The sequence below is a fragment of the Phalacrocorax carbo genome, chromosome 5 (assembly GCF_963921805.1).
Source record: "Phalacrocorax carbo chromosome 5, bPhaCar2.1, whole genome shotgun sequence".
Taxonomy (NCBI): domain Eukaryota; kingdom Metazoa; phylum Chordata; class Aves; order Suliformes; family Phalacrocoracidae; genus Phalacrocorax; species Phalacrocorax carbo.
Genome location: NC_087517.1, coordinates 71,331,140 through 71,356,258, shown reverse-complemented (window position 1 = coordinate 71,356,258; position 25,119 = coordinate 71,331,140). Strand labels below are relative to the sequence as shown.

General features: G+C 42.6%; 1 protein-coding gene and 1 non-coding gene across 4 annotated transcripts; one reads left to right on the top strand and one right to left on the bottom strand.

Annotated features, from left to right (window-relative positions):
- KNL1 (kinetochore scaffold 1) lies at nucleotides 1-24,653 on the bottom strand. 3 transcript variants are annotated; one of them, XM_064453131.1, is made up of 26 exons: nucleotides 24,544-24,653; nucleotides 22,285-22,354; nucleotides 21,813-21,852; nucleotides 21,509-21,568; nucleotides 20,367-20,428; nucleotides 19,807-19,862; nucleotides 19,577-19,616; nucleotides 18,453-18,490; nucleotides 18,058-18,110; nucleotides 11,368-16,632; nucleotides 10,437-10,581; nucleotides 9,345-9,412; nucleotides 9,120-9,218; nucleotides 8,900-9,015; nucleotides 7,990-8,080; nucleotides 6,804-6,920; nucleotides 6,084-6,171; nucleotides 5,271-5,339; nucleotides 4,823-4,862; nucleotides 4,604-4,705; nucleotides 4,025-4,125; nucleotides 3,663-3,731; nucleotides 3,408-3,517; nucleotides 2,695-2,813; nucleotides 1,252-1,374; nucleotides 1-1,153 (listed from the first exon to the last, which is right to left on the bottom strand). In XM_064453131.1, the coding sequence occupies exons 2-26, from the start codon at nucleotides 22,317-22,319 to the stop codon at nucleotides 1,048-1,050; spliced, it is 7,212 nt and encodes a 2,403-aa protein (XP_064309201.1). In that variant the 5' UTR covers nucleotides 22,320-22,354; nucleotides 24,544-24,653; the 3' UTR covers nucleotides 1-1,047. The 3 variants fall into 3 exon arrangements, with proteins under 3 accessions (XP_064309201.1, XP_064309204.1, XP_064309203.1); XM_064453134.1 differs by lacking the exon at nucleotides 24,544-24,653 and adding an exon at nucleotides 24,463-24,481; XM_064453133.1 differs by lacking the exon at nucleotides 24,544-24,653 and adding an exon at nucleotides 24,212-24,359.
- Nucleotides 24,654-24,999: 346 nt separating this feature from the next.
- Nucleotides 25,000-25,081, top strand: TRNAS-GCU (transfer RNA serine (anticodon GCU)). Its single transcript has one exon. It is a non-coding gene; the product is annotated as a tRNA-Ser (tRNA).
- The last annotated feature ends 38 nt before the right edge of the window (nucleotides 25,082-25,119 follow it).

The following is a 25,119-nucleotide window of genomic DNA, read 5'->3' as shown; positions in this document are numbered from 1 at the left end:
AATAATTCCAATGTTTAATGTTTAACTTCCACCTTCCAAATAGAAGGAAAATTTGTAAAAGGACAAAAATACATGAACACTTAAACGCGTGAAAACATTTTTAAACTCAAGATATTTTAGAGATACAAAAATTGGCACCTGCCTACAGAACGGACAGTTGAGAAGCGGTTGGCGCTTCTTCAGGATAAACTCGGTCAGGGTTAGGGCGGTGCCAACAGCTCAACCTACATAATATACAAAATATATACAAAAGCAATCCAGACTGCACCTCCGAAATCGCATAGCTCAGTCTCCTCTCTAAAATCCTAACGCATTACAAGCTCAGACGAGGTACCAGAACCAAGAGTCAGATCATACTGGACAAGACACCGAACATCGGAACAAACTTCTGGCTGGAGCAGATCACACAGATGGAACCTGATGGCTTTGAGTCTGGTCAAGCACAGGGATCTTTAGCCGTCGTGACAGAAGTATGCCTGACTTTGGCCACCAGGTTAATTATTGCAGGTGTTTCGGTTAATCAGGAGCAGGGCTACAGTTTCTGTGTTTTGGGAGGGTTTCCAGGAAACCGATAAAAATCAAACGTGATGCACTGTGTTAAAATGCTACGAAGCAGTGAAGTAATGATAGTGGGAGTAAATCCCAGTCATGTTAATTTAGAAAATACTCATCATTTTTTTTATACAAGAGCTCTGTAAATCAACCCAGAATAAAATTAACATGCTGTGTCAGAAAATATCCGTTCTAGGAAAGACCATACGAACAAGGAGGCCAAGACCACCGGGGGCTGAAAGAAGAGAAGAGGCAGATGGCATTTCTAAGAGACAAGAAATTCTTCCTTCTCCTCTTTTGAGTCCTCTGCTTTTGTACAAACCTGGGGCCTACACCAAGCATCCTGGGTACCAACCAATTATTCGACAAGATTACTGAAGAGCTGACTGGCTAACAGCACTCCCGTTCTGGTGAGAGACAGCTTGGATTCTTACAAGACTGAAATCAAAGAATATCCAGTCTGACTTCTACAGTCCTGCACGTGGCTGTCGTGAATCATCTGGGATCCTGGAGCAAATCCTGATGAATCAAGCTGACTATTCTCCGCAGATAGTGGTAACCAACGGTTACCTTGGACAGAACAGCAGAAATCTCCTCCTCCCTGGGAAAGAGAAAATTATCACACGTGTTTGAGAGGATACGCCACATTTAATTCCCCATCGCTAGCATCGAAGCCTAAGGCATATGGAGTGGACTCACCCAATATTCCCGATCTGTTTTTGGACAGTGAAAGGCAGCGAAGCAGAGGGGTAGTTGGCAGATAGAGACAGGGTCAACTCAAACTTTGCAAAAGCTGTGGAAGCGGAGAACAAAAGCTTCACTCTGTATGTGAAAGAAACAGAAAGAAAAAGATCAATACAAAATATTTAGATGTTCTGCTGCCCTTCCATTAGGTTCCAGCGGGAAAACAAGTGGTGTAACTGACGCAGCAAGCTCTGTGACTTCTAAAGAGTTCCAGTGCAGACTAACAGTAACTTCGTAAGTAAGGTTAAAGAACCTTTCCACACTAACACTGTCCGCATTCTGACACTGAGTGAGAATACACAACCCCAGCTGTCCTCGCAGAAGAAGTTAACACACAGATAATTCACAGAACCTTTCAAAAATTAGGGGAGAACATGAAGCAGTAATCAAAAATAGGTTTTCCAGTTAACATGAAATATTCCTCGGTGGCTAAAGTTTTCTGAAGCTTTAAGTAGGACTGTTTTACCTACAATTCCATAATTCTAAGACCGATTCATGAATCCAACCCAATTTAAATCAGTCCAAATTTCTGCCTAGCACAGCACTCCTGTCTGTGACCATGTGCAGGAAGGCCAGGGTTGGATTTCCCAGGTAAGGCCATCAGCAGGACACAATGCCAGGCAGCAGACGCTTTGGGACAGCGTAAACCAGGACAAGCCCACACCAGGTCTTTTCCAGGGAAATCTCCCACAATTTGCAACTTCCTGAGCACAGGCTGCCCTTGCACGTGTGTGGTTGACTTTAACTACAGCACGCGTGGGATTTTTGGCGTGTAGTAGGACACCGCTCTTGCAAAGGGTACTGCAAAATGAGAACGACCCGTGGGAACAGCACCCGGGCACGTGGAGCAAGCTTAACTGGGCACTCCTTACTTAAGGGTATACGTCAATCATAGGAGAAGGTGAAGTAGTGTCTATCTCGTTCCACTGGGGCATGCCACAAAATCGGGAAGTAGTATGAGAAAATGAAAGCTAAAGAAAATAAACGTTAGTTTAAGTGCATTTGTCCTTCAGTGACTGATTCTGCTTGGCTGAAGGAAATAGAAGACTAAAAGAAACAAAGCCCCAAGCTACAGGTAAACTCCTGGCTCTGTTTCCTTTGCATTGCTATTATCTGGTCTAAAAAGTTTTAAGGGAGAGAGTCAAGTCAAACAGGAAAGTGGCAAGGAAGGCGAGGTTATGTGACAGTAAGGAAGCGGCTGAATCCAAGAACAGCTTAATTTCCACGCATTTGAATATTATAGTGCAATTGTATTAAATAAATTAGATTGTTGTTAAAACCAGTGGCATAAAATCTCAGTTTCAAGAAAACCAAATTGAAAGTATTTCAGCGTTTTGTTCCTGATTACCCAGAGACACTCTCTGAAGGAAGGCGTAAGCTCCAGCTGAAGTTACTCACTTTGTGTCATTGATGTCTGTCTTCAGAAGATTAAATTTTCCACCCCATCTCCCCAGAAATTCAATCTCCTCTCCTAAGATCTTGCAACGACTCACCACCAGAGAGACGTCATGAAGAACCTAAGTGGGCAATCAGAAAAGCAGTCACCTTGGCACTCAGGCTGGTGAACTATGGGACACTTGAAAACAGTTTGTCCTAGAAAGTATACAAACAAACCAAAGCAAAACCAAAACAAAACCAAGTGGTTCAACCGCTACCCCAGTTTGGATGGGAAAACGAAACCTCACAAGCATAACAACAAATACACAATCTTTGCCCTAAGATTCTCCCTTCAGCTTTGTCAACGGGGGCACACAGGCACACAGGAACCCCACGTTTGGCTCGGCAATTTAAACCATTAATTCTTTAGGAAGCAGAATGGCATTCAGCTCAATTCTTTAGCTTCTACTAGCAGAAAACAAAGGGATTTTAAGAAATCCCTATGACAGGCAGATGTTAATGCAGCAAACAAGGAAGAAACCTCTGCTTTTAGGACTCTTGCCTTCAGGGACAGGTACTTGCCCTCCCACCTGAGAATATTAATGAAGTAGATTTTTATTTGCATTGATGAAGCATTCACTAAGGTGCTTTTGTTCTCAGTATCAGCCCTATTCTCTGTGACAGAAAAGATTTAATGTTTTTCCAGAGTCCTCTAGGCTTTCCTGGAACATTACCTGGGGCAAGTAGTACAGCGTGGGACACTTTTCCTGCCAGCATCCCTGACCGTCAATAAACTGGAAGATGAGTCTTTGGACTAAACATGAGGAAGGTGGAGCTTTTTCCTCTGTAACACAAAAGAAAAACACGTTGCCAGCAATCTTTTAAAAGCCATACAGGAACGCATCAGCAGACAAACCACAAATTTACAGATGCCTTCCCAAGAATGGATTACCAGGGCAGCTACTTTCAAGCTACTCAAAAAATCTTACCATCCAAGAGAGATTCAAAGGTCAGGCTAACTATCTTTCTGGAAGGATCTTCACCAAAGATGTCACCATCTGAGAAGGAGAGGGAAAAAAGCCCTGAAGAGTTATTATTTCCACGCTGGGTTCTGGAGTTACAGCTCTTCCTCTTCAGAAACAGCCACTCATTACATACTTTTCTCAATTTTCATAGAAAGGACTGATAACACACTCAAGGCCACCTCTCTCAGCTTACATGCTCCTGTCGTAATGTGTTTTCTATTTCCTTTTAGCAGATCTTCATAAATATAGAAACTTTAGATTTCTGTTAGGTAACTATTTAACCTTTCATATTCATAAAACTGAAACCTACCCATTTTGTGACTTACCTATTGGGGGTCCAAACACAACTGTGAGTTCGATAGAATCATACAGAAAATTAAAGACTGCCTGCTGTTCACTCCATTCAGTAATCTCCCACTCAGTGAAGCTAAAAAGGGGGGAAAAAACAACCATCGCTGTAAGTTTCAACCAACCAACCAAAACAATTATCTGAAAGACAAAGATCAGAGTTTTATCCTATAAATATATATTATATTATTAATATCTTACTATATAAGTGCAGATTAAGTGCACTTGCAGCTGTTACCGCATAATACACCAACGAAATTTTCACTTTCCAACAGAATGCATGAATCTGTTGGTAATGTAAAATGAACAGTATTATGCTTACATAAACGTTCATTCTGGAATTGGCGGAGTGTTGGATATAGAAAGACTGAATGCAGAGTATCGCTGCAAAGGTGTTAATAGAAAAACAGTGTGTCACACACGGAAGTTCACTGAGGTTTTATTGCTTATCCTAGGCTGCGGGGAGATGGGCATCCAAGCAAACTCGAGAACGTTTATATAGGAACGTTAGGACCCAAACTAGCTGGTAAAAATAAAACTGAAGGTCTTTTCCTTACTTGTATCTCTCCAGGATTTCCTGGCAGCTTTTTTCTTCTTCCTGTAGCTGGTTCATCTCAGCAAGCATTTCCTCATTCTGAGCCTCCAGATCTGACAGCTTTCTGCAAGATAAACCATCCACATGAGACGTAGCACACTGGTTAAAAAAACCACCAACCCTCTAAAACCTGAATGTGCACATGTTATTTAAGGTCTTCAGATCCTCTTTGACATCTTACCTTTGAAGTTCTTCTTCTTGGGCTTTGAGGCTTTCCAATTCTAAGAGAAAGGGAAAAAAGCTATGTGAGAAAAGAGCAGTAAAGAAAGCCCTAACTTGCTCTGCGGTCACTGTTCTTAACAACATGAAAGATCTCAACCTGATGGTTGTTACTCCTACCTGGATACAGACACGGGGCCACAAAGGCTAGTAATTATTGAACAACTGAATGAAGTGCCAGCACGCACTCTTCAAGTCACACTGTACCAAGTTCTAAGCTCCATTTTCCAGGGGAAAACCAGTCCTTTTCATACTTTAACACCTGAGTAATTAGCTGCATCCAATGCGGAAAATAAAGCAGTAGTGTTTGCATCCATATCAGAATTAATATATCAGGGTGGGGGTTGAGTATCACCCTCTCCAGAATTTAAAAGACAACCCAAGGAGTGCCATTCAGCTGGTATCATTACCTTTATCTAGGTTTTCCTCTTTTGCCGTTTCATCACTACCGTCTGCTTCCCATTCTTCCCAGTCAGAATCTATGGGAAAGAAGTATGAGGTCTCTGCAGAACTCCCAGATTCAACACTTAAATTGCACTGTGGGTTCTATAAATCTTAGTGAAAAAGCTAAGAAAAATGTACAAAAGGCCAGAAGGGTATCTATCAAAAACCTCAAAAAGTAACAGATAACAAGGAAAACTCCTTTTATTGCATTGTTTCAAAGCTGCAACTGTCCAATATGATTTCTATGTAAGGCGTTGGAATAAAATTCAGTTGGAAGGGAAGAAGTGAAAATCCACAGAGCATCATCATGCAGCAATGCCAAGTGCTGACTGCAGCTTGTGTGGTCACAGCTGAACAAGTTTTAAACCACCCAGCTATGATGCTGAAAACAGTACAGTCCTGGAGCGCACAGCTTGGCCTTGCCTACCTGCAGGATCGCTGGCAGGTTTTGCAGCCGTTTTGAACTGCGGGCTGCCAGCAGCCGTACGGTAATTGCTAGCAGATTTACCCAGCTTGGCTACCTGTTCATAGGCTACAGTTATAATTCTGTATTTCAGCACAGACGTGCTCCTACTCTTTGTACGATGCATAAGCGATTCGCACTAGACAAGTTTGGAGACACAAACGAAGGCCTTTAGGCCTAACGGATACTTGTGAACAAAGGAATCGTAAAACCCAAGCAACTACCAAACACAGAATCCTGACCTGACCATTTAAACAGCAGCTCTGCAGCAAAACAGAGAGATCAGCACATCAGTTGCTGGTTTGGAAACACGCACCCTCTCTCAGAGCAGCAAGACAGCTCTCTGCCTCCTTGAGCAATTCATCCACCTTCTCTATTCTTGACTGTAGTTTTCCTTGTTGTTCCTAAGGTGGGAAAATTGTACTCAAGTTAATGACATTTCTTAAAAAGCTGAATTGTCTTCTGGGACCACCACGTGGATCCTTGCTTGCTAAGAACCTAAGGGAAGAAGCTGATATAATCTGTCATTAGAAGGAAGAGGCACACTGACAAACACTAGGGCAGTAGAAAGTACTAGACACGTAACAGTGTGTCTTCCTCGTGACTTTTCATATGAAGGGATGAGTTAAGACATGGAAATAAATAAATTCCTAGAGCTTTTAGCACACACAAACTTCTGATACCTCTCACAATGCATTACTTCTGCATTTCCTTGGCAGTTACCAATCCTGACGTTACCACAGTATAGAGAGTAACTTCTGATGGCATTTCCTTTAACACTCCCGTTTTTCACTCTGTTTTGCCTAAAACCCTTAGGCAGAAGGTTTCTGTAGTGTAAGTGCAAGAAAGTCACTGTCCCAATATGTTCTACATTTGCATATAAATAAAAGGGAAGTATGCTTAATAAGGAGGAAACCTTCAAGAGAATGCAGATGTACATACAATAATTAGGCTCCTAAACTTGACAAAGACAGACAAAATACGGTAGAAGTTCCTTTTTTTAAAGCTAAAGCTCTGCAGCCATGCGGCACCCTACCTGCGCGCTCTGCAGCAATTTGCTGTACAGTGTCACCTTCTCATTGTGAGCCAAGATTTTACTCTCCTTGATGAAATAGGATTTCATTTTGTTCAGTTCTGCTCCAAAGCTCCTCAGCTGCAATGAGTGGAAAACACAGAAGAGAAAGTGAATGGGAACGTGCAACAAAGGATGGTTCAACCGACCCTGCAGACTCTTTCTGCCTCCTCTGCTCCTCCCAGCATCCCATTTTTTACAGTGTTGCCATCTGCCTGTTCCCACTAGGTGGTATCCCTCTAATTGCAGTGTGCAGAGATTTGCTTAATAAGCTTTCAAGTTTGTTATTCTTAGCTAAGGGTTTTAGGTGCTTTCATTGTTCGTAAGTATAATTCTTCCTGAATCTAGTTAATAACCAGGCCTCCGTGATATCCTGTACCAATCTAATAATGAACTATGAAATACCCTGTCTTTTATCAATTTTGATTCTATTTTCATTGAATACATCTTTATTCTTGGCATTGGAAACATGGAAAACAGAATCTCTTGATCTACCATCTCAATTCTGGCTGTGATACTTTTATAATGCTTCTGGGTTTCAAATGCAAATGTCTTTGGTGTGCTTTTTTTGTGCCTGTTGCCATTAGCGTTCTCCTTTAAATACCCTCTGGCCTCAGCTTTTGATTTGGCATGTGACACCACTGCTGCACTCCAAACCCTGTACTCAGTTTTATTTTCATGTGGTGACCCATGTTTTCTGTTCATTATGTCTTGCAACATCACGTCTTTCTGTACTAGATAAGTGTTTAAGGTAATGGACAATTCTGCTCCACCCATGAAGCCAGAGAGTCGCTATAGTAAGGGCAGTTCATTTTTTCCTTCCAAAATTGCAGTGTTTGCTTAGGCCCATCCAAAGTGTCTCTTCTGTTTTCTGCCCTCAACTAACCTGAATTATCAACTTGAATTATCAAGCTTTTCTGTTTTATAGCAACACAGTGCCTTTAATGTACTTTAAAGGGCACATATCCGTGCATTCTTCTGACGTACTGGAAGTTCTCAGAGCAGTTTTCCACTCAGAAAACATTTTGCCTGGTATCACCTACCTGCCTGCTGTTATTCTGTGACCATCCTGCCTCTCATTTTGAGTACGTAAGTTAACCTTACGTCTTCATTATGTAAGAAACGACATTATCTCTTCATGCAGTATTACCTCTTCGTCAGAGCAGGTTCTCATCACTTCCCACAAACTCTTATTCACATTCACCAGGAGCTGATCCTGGATATTTGCATAGAGTTTTAACCTGAAATATGGGGAAAAAAAATATTGAAAGGAAGTCTTGCTGCAACTGCCCCGAGCACACAGAGCAGCACTTTGGTATTGATACAGTCCATTCCCCTTTTCTAATCAAAACATGGAAACTCAAATACGTTCATTTAATTGGGCCTTACATCTTGGAGAGACCCTCTAAAGCCTTAATTAGATGGGGGCTGTGTTTGTTAAACTCTAGCACATAATACCAAGCTCATTTCTTATAGTCTTTTTGTTGGGGGCAGGTCTGAATAGGAGGTAGAGGGCTAGGGAGCCAAAGAAACGGGGAGCGGTGCGAAGGAGGCTGTGAAAAATCTTACTACTGATTTTGAATTGTATCGTAAAACTTGATTTTGCACATAAATTGTAAAAGGCATAACGAATCAGACCAGAAGTGTCCTGCAGTTAAGAAAATCATGATAACTGTATTTCAGTCTAATAAGCGCTGGGAGATTAGAACAACCGACTGTAACCTATTACAATTCTGCTTTCTATGTTTGATCATTTTTGATACAAATTAAAGAGTTTTACTCTAACTCTTCTGATGTGTGACCGAAACACTCTATTAGAAAAAGATAAATTACTTGAGGAAAACCAAACTTTCATTATCTCCATAACCACAACCCCTCCCCAGGAGTTAGCCCTAGACCGCCTACATCTGTCATACGCTGGCGACAGCATGAAGTAGGTTAACTAGCATTTTTTATTTTTCCCATATGTAATGTATTAACTTTCTTCAGGCCACTTTGCATGCAACCAGAACTGAAAAAATAAAATTACTAATATACTCTGTGACTGAACAAACACTCACTCATCTATCATCTGAGAAAGGGCCTGGCAGTCTTCTTCATAAATACGCAGCTTGGGGCGATAAATGTATTGGCTGTAAATGAGGTCTTCTGGCGTAGGGCGTGCACTGACTGCACACTGGGGAAAAGAGGGAAAAGTTGTGAAGAAAAAAAAGATGTATTTTTTCAGAAACAGTAACTTTTAATCAATTATATTATGCATGTCAAAGGACAGATACTCACATTGGCTGGAATATGGCTATGCCGGGGCTTCTGAATCGGAACATGGACTTGAAGAAGTGTAAAAAACTCCCCGACTGTGATAACACCATTCTGAAATTTCTGTAAAGATTAGGAAAAACATACAGTTAAGTACATTTTTCAAGCAAGAACATTTACTTGCAAATACATACGCAAGTAGTTTCCCTGTTAGGACAAGAACTTAGTGTTTTCCAGCTATTTACATACCTCCCGTAAGTTATCTTCACAAATGCTATCTGTGAGAAGCTGAGACTCCATCTGACTGCTTCGCTGAACTAGCCAAAAACAAAAACAGGGGGGATATTGCTGCGGTTAATAATATCCTTATGGAAATATGAACCTAAGCTCATTAGTCCTAGGGGAAAAAAAAGGCAAGTTTAAGGTAGAGTTTGACTTTGATGTGCGTTTCCAGTGCTGAATGAAGTAACTGAGGAAACAGCTACTCGGGACAAATAAGGCGGACTAGATTAAGGATCTAACATAAAATAAATTCTGTGTCAGGCAGTAATGAAATGACAGAGTTCACTTTTCTGTGGGAGGAAAGCCATGTGTAACATACTAAAAAGCAATAAAACTGAGAAAGAGACTCCAACTAGTTCACAGAGGGCATCTGCGTACGCAGAGACCAACAAGCACCTGAGCTGCCAGCGGCTTTCAAGGTAAAGACACGGCAATAAGTTCTGAGCCAACAAGGGCTAGTTTCTCACTCAAAGGAAAGAGCCCAGCTTCTGCTGGATAAGGCATATGATTTCATGGCTGCAGGAGGCCAGAATTGGAATTGGTTGTGCAAACAGCAGCATGATATCGCTTATCAGATGCTTGGCAGATTTCTGCCTTATTGTTAGGTATCAGTTAATTAGCAAGAGCTAATTAAACCTGGGTGCTGAATCTGCTTAGAGCCTGTCCCTGCAATGCACTCTGAGGAGCCTTCTTCCACGAGCGCAGTGCTGAGACAGACTCATTCTGCACAGAAGCAGCTTAAGATCAGTTTTGGGCCAGCGGAGTTTGAGCTGGGGCTTTGCTCTGTACTAAGGTAACTAAACTGCCTCATCAGCGCAACTTGCCCTTGAAAACAAAGCTGTACTCAAATTCTGCTCCCTCTTCTTCCGGTCTTGGCTTTCCTGGAACAGCTTGGACTCTTAGCCAGAGCAGAAAAGCATGTTGCCTGGCTGGGTGGGAAGCTATGTCACAGGCACACGAGGCCTTTCCCAAATGAAATACATACTCCGCGTGGGGCTCTTCCTTGATTAAGCGTAAAGAACATAGGGTTCAAAACCATTACCACAAAGGAAACCTTACTTGTTAATTCTGTGTCGGCCTTAACAGAATCCAGAGAGCTGCTGGTGCTGGCGTGAGTACAGTCAGGGCTTTTAGCCGACACATTTGGAGGATCTTCACCTTCACGAACCTCTACTTGGCTTTGAGACACAGCGTCAAAAGTAACCTAATATTAGTAAGTTTAAAAAAAAATAAATTAAAAGAGTGACATGAAACAATACAAGAATAAGTCAATCGGTAGTTTACTGTAGCTGTTTCTTGACGTTCAGAAAAGTTGCATTTCTAGTATCGGCACATTTGTTATCTAGTCAGCATGACAAACCAGTGTATGGCCAGTTAAGCCATTTCCTACGATGACATATAGGAAGTAAAGCTGCAAAATCCTCCATTCGTTTCTCCATCAGAGCAGTAGCCACCACCGCACACCCTTCCAGCTTTTGGAACTAGAAAGGTTCTACTGATGATGTACAAGCTTATTTTTAAGGTCAGATGAATGGTCCATATTTGCACAGATTTTCTTGATTCAGTTGCAGTTTGTGCTGTCTACACAAAAGCTAATTTAAACTAAACATCCATGTTTGGATTTTAAATAATTGCTTGGGGCCTTACTCTATCATTGTACCTAAGCAACAACTAGCAAATAGTTTAGTTCAGAGGATTAAGAGTATTTGGTCAAGAAAGGATTAAAAGGATACTACGGAGAAAATTATTTAAAATGGACACATCCCTCATTCTGTCCGATTTGCTTGGTTCAGGGAAGTTGCACACATCAACCCCATTCTTCTGTTTTGGCAAAACAATGAAAAAAACAGGGGACGACATAGCAAAGTGACAGCAAACTGGTGGTTAAGAGAAACAAGAAAGCCTACCAACAGACCTGCTTACACCCCAACATTTAAACACAAGTCCCATTAGTGTCCGCTGTACCCTTGTAATGAGTGATTAGGCCCACCTGCAAGGCTCGGGAGGCCTCGTCATCCAAGTTTTCATCCATTTTGAGCTTCTTTGGACTTTGAAGATCCTCCTCATGTTGTTCCAACGCTCTTTTTGTGTTGCTGTAAGTTTTTGTCTCTTCCGATTGATCCTTTTCATTGTGGGAGATTTGCTTTTTGCTTATCTCATTGCAAGCGTTTTCCATGAGTTCAGAGATTACGGATTCGTTTGAATCCATTTCTTCTAGGCAGACAGGAAGAAATTCTTCTGCTATAAACTGAGAAGGGCTGAAGTTCTGCCTGCCAGACTTCTTGTTACCTGGGCTTTCACCAGCATTTACACTTACTCCTGAAACCGGTGCTCTCCCTTTGTCTGAAGGTTTTGCATTTATGCCTTCTACACTAGAAACAGAGGGATTTCTTCTGTTCGGTAATTTAGGCTGGAAGATTCCTAGACGAACAGTTATTCCTTGATATTTATCCTTAAGTGCCATGCCCAAATTTGCATCTGTGGGAGCAGCTCCAGATTCTAGACACATGTTCTCCTGCTGTTCGGTACAAAATGAACTATTTGGTTCATTTGTAGTATTTTTTCCTAATCTCAAGGTTTCCTCTGGCTGAGTTGATGATTTGGGCAACTGGTCAGAAAAAGCTGTTTCAGAAACAGAGAGAACTGCAGTTTTCCTTCTAATATTTTTCAGTTTTGAACAAATATTTAAAATACCTGATAATTCAGGTGCAAGAGTGGGATCTATTTGATCTCTTGGACTGTCACCAACCAAAAGTTGCTTAGTTTGTTCAGAGTTTATTTGAAAGTCTTTTGGAGGTGTCTCCTCCCCTTCAGCTGATGGCCCTTCATTTTCCTTTGATTCCTGGCTAGAAACTGGAACAAGGCTTGCTCCGGCCACACCTAAGTCTGTAGTTAAATCTTTGTGTCTAGATGAATCTTCTCTCAATAGCTGGTTTCTCTGAGTGCTACATCCATCTGGAGAACCCGTCAAAGAATCTGATTGCTGGATGGGAGGTGAAACACGGGCTACCAAATCGCCGCTTTCTTCACTGCTATCCATGGGCCCGTTATTTGGAAGCTTGAAAGATACTCTCTTTGATTTCAGTTTTTCTGACTCTGTGAGATCCAGCTGACTCTTTATAGGGGCAGAATTATCCGTGGGAAGGTCGAGATCCTGTAGTGGCCGCAGATCCATAGCGTCTTCTGGAAGCGAGACAGAATAAACGGAATTTGGTGGTGTGCCACCATGGGCTTCGATAGCTCCTTTCTCACTAGGAAATGCTGGGGCTGATGAAGCAGGGGAGGGAACGCTGGGTTTATCCTTAGATTTGGTATGATATTCACCATTCAGGTCTTTTGTATGTGGGGAATCTGTTTCATCTCTGCAAGGCAGCAACGCACTGTGCGAGTCTGGTTGCTGAGTGCTTTTGTGTGACAATTCTTGGTTCCCAAATCCACAAACATTGTTATTAACAGCAATAGTATGAGATGCTGTTATTTCCATATCGTCTTGGCTGTGGGCAAACATGATGGTTTTATCAGCAGGAGCTGCAGAAATGGCTGGGATGGGTTCTTTGTCCTGTACATTAATTTCACCACTTAATACAGCTGTGTGAGTCGTAGTGATCTCCATATCCTCAGCCACAGTAAAAATGACGGTTTTGCCATCTGGAACAGCCTCCTGATTGACCTGCTTAGCCAGGTCCAGTCTATCCTCGCAGGAGATGCTTCCAACACTTTCATCAACAGAGTGAGACTCGGTCATTTCCATATCAGCCTGGCAACTCGTAAACATAATAGTGGAATTGAGAGGAGCAGGCCGACTGGGTTGCCTGCCTTGCAGAGAATTCCCTTCCAAAGCCGTGCTATGGGTTTTAGTGATTTCCATATCATCCACAGGGAACACAGTAGCTTCGCTATTTGGAAGTGCCTGCTGTCCAACCTCCTTATCCAAGTTCACTTTATCATCACATACAACTTTTACAGTAATTTTATCAGCAGAGCAAGACTTGGTAATGTCCGCATCAGCCTGGCTACCTGGGAACGTAACAGCTCTGACGGGATGAGCTGAAGAGACAGAATGAAGCCCTACTTCTTTTTGCAAGACAATTTCATGGCCTATGGCAGCCGTATGGCTCTCTGTGATCTCCATGTCATTATTCTCATTGTTCAGTGAAAATAAAACAGTCTTTTCCCCTGCTGTTCCCTTCAGGCTTTTCCTTGCAGTCCTTTTAGCCACGATGAGCATCCCCGGAGATGTAGCCTTTCCCATAGATTTGTCAGCTGCAATAGTATTGAGTCTACTTATTTCCATGTCATTGTCATAGGTAAAAACACAAGTTTTATCTCCAGAAATAAAGGCTATGTCATCATTTGAACCTTTACACTGCAAAATTATCTTGTCTGCTGAAACTGTATGACTTCTGGTGATGTCCATATCAGCATCTTCTGCAAATATGGTCGTTTTCTCACCTGCAAAAGGCAAGTGTTTTAAACCAGCCACGGTTAACGTTTTCTTGCCGGACACCAAGGAGCACACATCGCCTGCAGGCTGCTCCTCGCTGTTTATTGTCATCATGACCCCCTTTTTTAAGGACATTATTTTATTGTCATCTTGAACATTGTGTCCGGGTACTGCTTTTCTTTCTGATAAAACAGGATCAATGTTGTGATCGGCAACAATTACCGCACAGTTTCCAGTCAAGTCCATGTTTTCACCAGAGGGAAACACAACTGACTTTTCTAAAAATGAAGGCAACTGGGAACTTCCCTTATGCGTTTCAGACGTACGGGCTAGTAACGGCTCTTCAGCACCCCTCAAGTGCAGGCCATCAACTGAGTGAGGATTTTTAAAACCCTCTTCTGAAGAAAGTGCTTTACCAATTGAAAAATCTCTCTCAGAATGTACATGAGTTGGCATCCCTTTGTTTACGACCTTCATAGCAAGGGTTTTCTCTTGCCTGTCCGAGTTTTGGCAATCTGCTTTTATTCCTAATATTGTTCCACGTTGTTCATTTCCTTTCCTTCCAGAGGCAACGGGCTCGTTACTGGAAATAAACGAACCACTGGGAGCCAAAGGAGTAACAGTTCCCTTATTTGTGTTCATTTTCAAATCCCCACGTTCTGTTGCTGCAGTCTGACTTGTGATATCTGCACTGGCACTACCACAAAACCCAAAGGTCTGGTTTTGCTGCTGCCTGGATATTCCATTATTTTGGTTATGATTATTCTCATATCCTTGTACTGTATTAATAGGAGCAACATCAAAGGCAGCAAGATGAGTTTTGGTTATGTCCATGCTTTCATCATCTGAAAACCTGCCTGTTTTGTCATTTGTGCAGGAAACTGAAGCGTTGAGAAGATTTTTTCCCGAAGGCTGAGATATAATGCCTTTTTGACTTTGCAAAGACACGAATGCACAGGTGTCGGTGACAGTATTCTCAGGGGCTTCTCTCTTTTGTCCTTGCAATGAACACACGCTCTTTGCACAGGAACTTGGACCACTTGCCTGAAAGTTTGTTGTTCCAAGCTTCTTATCAACTATTATCATCTCAAGATCTTTAGCATTCATTTCTATAGCCTGGCTTCTTTTACTGTTCCCATTGACACCGATCACCTCAAGATTTTCCTTGTCCATATCTAAAGAATTTGCACCTTCACTGACATTTTTGTTCTGGTTCTTTCTTGGAATTATTTTACAATGCATTTGCTTTGCTTCTGCAGCTATCCCATCACTTTGATCATCAATGACAACAGCGTGGCATTTCGTTATTTCCATTTCTTCCTGCTCATTTAAAGTGGCAGATGTAGGTCTCTTATCAAGAAAACAAGCTTTGCAGGTGCCAGAGGTGGACGGTCCGGCAGCAGATTCATTTTCAAGATTCCTTCCATCAGCCTCAACAACACAGGTTTTAGTCAAGTCCATATCTTCTCCTGAGAATATTACCGTCTTCTCACCTGGCAGAGAAACAAGGCGAGAATTTATGAGTCGGGGCTGAAGCCGGCTCTTAGACACACCAGCAGGCACTGAATTTGTACACGAATCAAACCCAACATTCACCGAAGCGGCCCCGTGACCTTGGGTCACTTTTTCGATTCGTTCAGCCGAGCCTGAAGATGGTTCAAGTGCACTATTTTCGTATGACACAGAAGCTTGATTATCTAAAGCTGTTCGACTCCTTGTAATGTCCCTGCTGCCACGTGCTGGACGTCTGTTCTCTGCTAGTGAAGCATCTGTATTCAGTGGCTTTTCAAAAGTTTTATGACCTGAACTGTTCGTTTCTCTAGTGCTGTCATGATAGATGACATCTGTGTAATTCCCAGTCATTTCCATGTCATCACATTTAGAAAAAACAACAGTTTTATCACCTCGGAAGACAGTCTCAGAAGAAATGGATCCTGGGATGGCAGACGTTGTTCTGGCCTCTTGTTTAACAGCTCGCAGCACTGCAGGATCTTGTCTGCCTTCGACATTTACTATTTTTTTGTCTGTACAAAGTTGAGGGACCGGCTGAACAATTAAGTGCTGATTAGACGCTCTCCTTAACGTAGAATTATCTAACTCTGTGGATGGGAAATCCTTTTTGAAGTTTAGACTTTGATTCCCCACACTGGAGAAGGGAAAAGACATTTTTGCAGTGTGACTAGTCGTCATATCCATTCCGTCGTCTGCAAATGCCTCAGTAACATCTGCATGCAGTAACAGCCCAGGTGGAGCTTCACAGACACCAGAAAACATAGCTTCCACATCAGATGCCTGGCATTTTGTCATTTCCATTCCATCATCTTGCCCTCTAAAGACTTTTGTTACATTGCAGGTGTCCGGTGGTTCGTGGGTATATACAAATTCCACTGACGATTGTGCCACGTCTTCTGAGACTTGTGGAGGGACAAAAAAAATGTTCTCTTTTTCAGGCCCCTCAATAGGATTGCGAGACTTTTCGTTTGACTTCAAGCTCATCAAAAATTCATTGAAATTTATTTTCCTTACACTAGTAGCATCTTCCTTCTCTTCAAAAGATGGGCATGAATGGTTTGTAGGGTCAGAGAAAAAATGAAATTCTTTGCTCATTTCTGCCTTTCCATTATTAGAGTTTAACCCAGCCAGAAATGATGTGATATCTATTTTCTCAGTATTGTCGGCTTGGTTGTTTTTCAGGTTACGTGTAATCACTGCAGTGTGACTAGCTGTCATATCCATTTCATTTCCATCTGAAAAGATGAGGGTGGTGTCCTGCCTATTTGTTCTTTGACTGGTGTTGTCCGCATCATGCCACTAAGAAAAATGGGGGGGGAAAAAAAAAAAACAAGGAAGGAATTAGTTACTGGCACTTAAACAAATGATACAATGTTTTATTCTCTTTAAAACAGAAATCGACTAATGCAGCCCTAAGGTTATAGCTTTATCATTCAAGGAAAGGATGACAACTTAATTATTAGAGCATATCATATTTAAATGGATTTTTTTTAAAAGAATGCCCAACAGTAAAACTGAGACACAAAGACTTCGTATCTAGAAACCTTGGGAAGCATGGAACAAGTACAGAGCCTTAATGGATCCATGTTTTCTGAATCTCTGCAGTGTGGTTTCTGCCTCCACCCCCCCAATAACTGGAGGTAACAACCTTGCCCAGCTTATCACGTGTGTGCCCCAAAGCAGCAGCACCAAGTTGGAAGTTTTAAAAGGTTTTTCCACCACTGACTAGAGATTTTAGTCTCTTTAATAGTGAGGATTTACACTTTTAAAGCTGTAGGAAAAAAATGCCCAGTAACAACATATAATAATATATTTTATCAAATATAATGAATATGTTAATCAGGAACAGCTTCATGTTTACTTCAAATTACATCTGCTATTTTATAAATGCCAGAAGAAGCACAACCGTATACACTACCCAAAACAAGGAGAGACAGAGTGTCAGTCTGACCTTTATAGCCTCACGGCGTACATCTCATCCGTACTACATTTTAACTGGGGGCGGGGGTTGTTTGGTTTTTAACATTCATTAACAAGAGCTAACAGATGTTTTTAAGCAATATCTTTAAACTCAACATAAAAGCCAGAAGCCACCGCAGTAAGGGAGACTGCTTCGACAACCGCACTATTTAACAGCAGTGCCACAACATCATCACTGAAGCGTAACACGGTTCAGGATTTCTGTGCAATTGTGCCTGTGAAGGTCTTAGCTTAGAATTTTGTGTGTTATTACTTGATTCAAGTAAAGAAATTCCACTGCCTTTTCCTGCTAATCATTGCAATTTGTCTAAAGCTTTTTAGTGGCAGGAACAGAGAGTACATTGGTGTATGTCCATTCTACCCAGAGAAGGGAAAAAAAAAATACATAAGCAGGGTAATACGTGAGAGAAAAACACATAACCAGAGCTGTCTGAAACATAAGCTCCTTTGCACATTCTTAGATAAGAACTGAAAAGAATGAAGGAACTAGAGCTCACATACTGAAAAATTAGCAAGCAATTTTAGAAGCCAGAGTTACCAATACTGCGGTATAATGCCTATTGGATTAGCAAAATACTTCAAAATACAGATTAGCTTTCAGAAGAACTTTATGTGCGTACAAGGATTGGTTTGGGTTTTTTTTAGGCAGTCGAGTTACATTTGTCATTTTTCCTACACAAATTATTGGAATATATTTTGGACACTGCTATTTTCAGCACCAAAAAAATAAAAGCCTTCACATACCTCAGTCTGCTGCACCGATGCCTGGATGGGGGCGTGAAGCAAAGTGTTCATCCCTGGTGAAAGGAAGGGAAACACTCCATTTGTTGTGCTTTTTTCTTACTATTGTATCCACTGAGCTGAAGACCTATGTGCTCGTTTTACAAATACCACTAAGTAAGAACAATTGCAACCAAATACACCCTGAAAAATACTTTCAGTACTGCCTCCAGCACGCGGAAAAGCCGCCCACACCCCTACAAAAAATGCTTGTCAACAGCTTTATGGGACAAAGCCCATTTGTACAATAGTCATCTCAGTCAGGGAGACTGTTCTAGGCATGTTAAAATTATTTAAACAGAATCAATAGCTTTGAATAAAGGTAGTTATTTTGTTAGTGGATCTATTTCCAAACTCACCAGTGATCTCACACGGAACAGCTTCAGGGTCTTCATTTCTACAAAAGGAGGGTTAGGTAAACAGCTTGTTAAAAGATTTCAGAACAGAAAGCCTCAGCAATATACTGGCAAGGCAGAGAATTCTGGTGCGTAGCTCATTGGGACTGGGCAGCAGATACCAGGCACTACATATAGGTCTTCAACATATTCTAGTTTGAGTTGCAAGCTTATTTTCCCATGAGATTCTCTCACCTTAGCATGCCACAAGCCATTGTTCAACATACAGGTGGCATTTTAATTCCTCAGTGGCAAGTTAAAAAAAAAAAAACCAAAGAGGAGATTAATTCTTTCTTTCTAAGTCAGACCTTTCTCTTTGGGAAACAGAAGCTGCGTTCCTAAAGCCTGCAATCATCCCTCTCTAAAACAAAAAGCCAGATACAACAACCAGCTTATGTGGTTTGCAATCTAACCTTTAATGCCTTGTGCTCTCTACTGTTTTACTCAGTGCTTCTTCAAGACCAAAAAACCCTAGCTAGAGTGCTGGTTTTTATTTTTATATACATGCACACACACACGCACATATATGTGTTACTGTCCTGAGTTGATACCTTTAAAAGCATGAATTAACTACCATTGTACATAAGCTGTTTCCTTGCTATACATTTTAAATGTAAGAAATTCCCCTTCATATGTAGCAGCTCTCTAAATCCGTTATTTTACTTATTAAAAATGCCATCATCGTGCTTGATCTAGACAAGATCTTTGAGGCCAGACTAACACTTTATTTACCTCTGAGGGAAAAAAGTTATAGTATTAAATATGGAAGACTCTGTCTATCAGATATGGAATCTGGTAGGTCTTTCCTGGAAAGCATCCCCAAGCAATCAACTTTGGAAGGAAGCAGTTTCAAGCCAAAATCGTTCAAGTTTTCAGAAACCACTACCTTTTTGTGAGTGATCAGCACAGCTGCATCCTTTTTTTGCCGTATCCCTTCTTTCACCAATCAAAAGCACTGAGCGATTTTATACCTGAACAATCACGTGTGCTGCACTATGAGGAGCAATATTTTGACGGCTGCACATCATGTGAAGAAACGTATTTGCAGGATAGAACTCTATAGTCATGGGAGTTGTTTGCAAACTTACTGATTAAGCAGGACATCGTTCCTTGTATCTGCTGCACACTCTAGGAACAGTAAGAAAATTAGACATTAAAATGTGAGAAGCATGATCAGAACAACCAGAGACAAGAGCAAACTGCACAGAAAAGAACATTCTGAAGTTCTCACTCTTGACGTGCCTTCTTATTGTGGCAAAAACCCAGAGAAGCGAAGTACTTGAAAATGCATTAGTGGGAGAAGTAAAAGGAGTCTTACCTGTACTATCTCCCTCTGCTGTGTTATTCTTACGATCTCGCTGGAAGACTCTGCAGCTAAGAAAAAGCCAAACCCAAACAACTCAGTTTTTGAAAAAGACAAGACCATCTGTTTTGAAGCAAATTAAAAAAGAAAGTGGGGGGGAGAGCCCTAATTTCAATCTTTTCCACATGGTATGATCTGAAATGAGATATCAAAAGCCAGAAGCTTACTGAACCCAGTGGTTTTCCAGCAAGAAACACTTCCAGAAACCCAATTTTCCAGCAGGAATATGTCTTTATAATACTTAAGATGGAAGTCACTAAAAATTTAATGGGAAACAAAAAATCCTAATTACATTAAATTCACTGAACCATTTTTTTTCTAGCTAGTGATAGAAAACGAATAACAGCTCTCTTAGGGCTCAGAATCAACTCAACAGAACAGTCACCACTTCGCCTTCACTGAATACTCACAAACGTACGCAAGCAGCAATTTTAGGGGGTACCAGATTATTACCTATAGCCGCATTTTATGCTTAAATGAAGGATGTAGATCTGTGTCCCTCAGAGCAAACTTACTTTATGGTGTTCGCAAAGCTGACACGGCGAGAGTTTTTCCTACGTTTTTCTATATTGATATCCTGACAACAAAGAACACAACACTTGGATATACAGAGAACTCTTCTTACACCATAAGCCACAATAACCACAGCTTTTCCTGAAACGCAAACCCAAACAAAATCCACCCTCCCCGCCCCCAGTAATAATCTATCAGCCTAACAAGTAGCACAGATATTTACCGATACCCCTGAACTACTTTATAGTTCTCCAACTTATCCTGACATAAAGACACCCATCTCATAAGAAGCAGGATCTGAAGATCACCCTGTGAGGACTGCCCGGTTTCAAACACAAGAAGCAGAATACCAGTTAGAAGGATTTTTGTCTGGTGTATTGTCTGGCATACGAGCGAAGATAAAGCCCTGATGGTTTGTCTTTATGGGAGAAAGGGAAGGACTCATGGAACAAAGTCACCATTTTCCTAGACAAATGTTTAAATGGTGTCACTGACTACATGATCACACTAATGCTCCTGTTTCATTTTCTGAAGACATTACCAGAGGTTTTCACTGAAAGCCTTACATGCTAAAAATGAGTTTTCACATTCTGTAATCAGCAACAGATAAACCATATAAATACATGATGCAACTAGAACATTAGTCCATAGAACACAGCCTAGCTAGAAGTAGCATTTAAAAAGAAATCTGAACTGAACAGGCCTATAGTCACAATTTCTAAGAAACAACAGACACTACAAACATGAAATATATTCTGTACGTATTTCTAGAAGAAAATGTTTATTTGTAACTTTTATTTCAAATAAATGGCCAGGCTGGGTTATGTTTTTTCAGATGTAAAACCATCTTAGTGACTATACCAGTTTGTACATTGGTGGATCAAACTGCCAGTCAAATGACCTACTGCAGGAGCAAGTTAGGCCTATTAATCTGTTTATTCCTCTTGACAGAAGAAATATTCTGATGTAAAGCAGAAGTATAAGAAAAAAATCAATTGATTTCTTATGCTATTTAGTATGCCAGACGCTATCCTCTTAAGCAGTTGCTACAGGAGTTGTTACACCTGCAGTTTAACCAGCGACAAGCTGAGGAGCAAACCGAAGATGTCAAGAGCATTGGCAAGAAAGGACTTAACAGACCTACCTGCGTCAATTCGTTCCCATTTCCCAGATCGTCAAGAGGATTTCGCGGAGCCTTTAAAATCTAGAAGAAATGATAATAATTGAGAAGATCAGCCCCAACTACAAGAACTGATTACCTGACTGGAGAGAGTTTATAAGAGCCACCAGTGCCCAAGTCAATCATATCACTCTAATAGACTCTTTCTTTGCTCTTGGCATGCTTTTCTTCAACTGTGGTGAGAAAACAAGTTCCTCTTCACATCCTCCCTTTCTTTCTTTCACTCACTCACACAGTTTTCTTTTGAGAAATTACTTAAGTTACTCACAGAGGACAGTCGCTTCCCTCTGATGTGCTCTGTATTATCACTGGAGGGGAAAAAAGGGAAACAGGCATTAGGACATAAACTTGAAGCAAGAGGTACTCCTTGAACAGTGCTGCCACATTTTTAAGGTTAATACATTGATTTCTCTGTTATTTTTACAAGTGTGAAATTAAATAAACAAGCTTGCTTGGAATAGATCATTCACTCCAGCACCAGTTCTCAAAAATAACTGTGGAAAATCCAGCAGACTGCCCTCCAGCCCCCACGGACTGTTAGTCTCCAGACAATCCACTGCTAGGAAGTCCCCTTAGAGCTTTCCTGCACCCGATCAAAGAAACTCCCTGTTCTCCTCCTTCACAATGGAAAACTCATTTCATTTAAGAGGCGCTGAAGCGCACGCAGGGATCAAGAAAAGTTTTGCCTCTAAATGACAATATTTATACCACAATAAAGTTCTTAGGAGGTTTCAACTTACTTTTCCAAGTTAGGGTCTGTGTAAATCTTGTCCATTTCTGAAGGATGTGCTTTTCCTATGAAACGCAGTACTGAAATCCAAAAACATTAACGAACCTCAGTAAGAAAATTGCATGAAACCACAACGAGATACCAGGCTTAGACGCCGTAATTTTTCTGTCTTTCTCTAGTCACAGAAATGCACTGAAGTGTAACAAGCCGCTCACGTCCACGTATTCCTATTTATATCATGCTGTAGAACAACTGCACTAACAGTTTTAAGTCTTACTGGTTAGGCGTCCTTTGCTTTAAAGTTAAGATTCTGCAAACTGTTGGAGATAAATGCGATCAAGCCTTATACAATACGATGTTTGCTGTGACGCACAAGACACTTTGTCAATCAACGTTTCCCTCACCCCAAGAATATCATACATCAATGCAAATAACTCCCACCAGCACAGAAAACTACACCACTTATCAAAAGTTGCATACAGGGATAAAATGAATTAAGCCACACTGACAGGATGCCAGTGCTAACACAGACTAAATATTGCCTGACATTTCTTTTAAACCACAACACAATTCAGGGCTTTGAATACCAGGTTAATATTCCTCATAAAGACCACCCAAAAAATGTACTACAGAACCAACACTGTAAGATCAAGACATGCAATTCTCTGTGCTTCTTCCCAGATTTCAGTGATGATCTTCATCTACCTGCATCCCTCCATCAACAACTATGCAAAGTATGCTTACAGGAGAGCTATAACCAATCTGACAGCATTTATCACCTTACTTTATTCTCCCTTTGCTAAACCTCAGCAAGCAACATTGTAAGAGAAGCCCTTGCCTAAGCAAGGATTAAGTGATTTGTAAAACTTACAATGAAGTTTTACAATTAGAAAGAGAGAGATCTGCCCGGAACTGCTCAGCTTTTGCGTTTTACAGACTCATAGGCTCTCAGGTCTGCAGGGACCTCTGGAGATCACATAGTGCCCCCCCTGCTCAACACTCCAGCAGGTCGCTCAGGACATTGTCCGTCCCAGGTCTGAGCAGCTCCGAAGAGGAAACCCCACAATCTCTCTGGACAACCTCTTCCGTCTTCACTGCATTTTTCCTCCCACTTCTGTATAAATGATTTTTCTTGTATTTCAGTTTGTGCCCACCGACTCTTGTTCCTTCACTAGTTACAAACAAGAAGAGTCTGGTTCCATCTTCTTCAAACCCAGCCATCAGGTATTCATCCACACTGACAATTTCCCTCTGACAAGCAACATCCGCTGCTCTCCCTTTGTCCACCAAGCCAGTTACCTCATTGTGGGGGATTTATGCCACAAACTGACTCTTATTTTTCAAGCTATTTCTTCAAGCGGCACAAAAGGCGGCCGCACGTACAGGTGTCTGGGGAAGGGCGAGAGAACAGCGCTTGGCTCTAGAAAGCCTCGTTTAGTCTGCTGGGAGTCTGCTATTAGGAGGTATATGAATCTGGAGTCCACGTCACAATCAACATGCTCAGTAGTCATTCTCTAATCCTTCTTCGAACTCATTTACAAACCTTTGATGAACAAGCATCTGGCGGGGAGTTGAAATGCTTTGTTATTCTGTTTATGAAAAAGCACCTCTTTTTATTCTCGTATTTAAGCACCCCTCCTTTCCACACCGTGAACATGAAGAACAGCTCTGTAATTTTTTTCAGTTCATTCATGATCTTATAGGTGCCCGCCCAAGCCCTCCTCGGACTTCCCTCCCTTCAGGAGAAAGAATCACTTTAGTCCCTCTTTATAATTCCTTTCTGCTCCCGAGCTGTTTCCCCTCACGGCCCCCGGGTTCGCTTTGCCGCCCTGACAGGGCTGTCAGCCAGGAGCACTGCCCAGAACAGCCCCCAAATGCTAATTTACGCCCCGTAGCCCCTTACACCGGCATTTTCCCAAACGTGAGTTACTTCGTACCGATCAGGACCGCATTTATCGCTCGGTTTATCAGGCGATTCCCCTCACGCTTCGAGGCTGTCCCCGACGCCGACTACTGAGGGGGAATCTCCTCAGGGCCGGGCTCGGTGGCGCTCGACCCTTTTCCCACCTCGCTCCCAGAGGCGCCAGGCCTGCGGGGAAGCCTCTCCTCCCGCCTTTTGCCTGCACCCCCCTCCCCCGCCGGCCGCTACGCCGCGGGACCCGCCCCAGCCACAGGCGGCGGCCGCCACCTCAGGCGCTCCCGCGCTCTCCGGGCGCGGCCTCTTCTCTCCTTCTCCCCGCCGGGATCCCTCCTCCGCCGCCGCTCTCACCCAGGGCTCCGGTCAGGGTCCTCGCGCCTGCCGCCGGCGGGGCGCTGACCCCTCCTCTCCGCCGCCGCTGCCCCCCGGTCCCGCCACTCCCATCGGGGTAGGCCCCGCCGCCGCTTCGCTATTCAAATCTAACCGCCGCCCGCCGCGCCTGCGCCAACCTCCGGCCTGGCGCCCTACGCAACATGGCGGCCCCCAGCGGTCCGTACAACATGGCGGCCCCCGGGGAATCCGCACGGTGCTCCGCCGTTTGGGTCCTCGGCCTCACCAGCTCGCCCCGCGGGCGGAGCGGCGAGGCTGGCGCGGCCGCGGCCGGCCCGCCGAGGGCGTCACTCGGTCCCCAGGCCTTTCGTTGTGCCGGCGAGGGGCTGCGCGGCCGGCGCCATCGGGCGGAGGGAGCGGCGGGCGGGAGCGCTCGGCCTCCCTCCGTATAGGCTGGGCGAGGGAGCGGGTTGTCGTGACGAGGTGGCCGAGTGGTTAAGGCGATGGACTGCTAATCCATTGTGCTCTGCACGCGTGGGTTCGAATCCCATCCTCGTCGGAAACGTACACTTTTCCCCCCCAATTAATTTTTTTTCC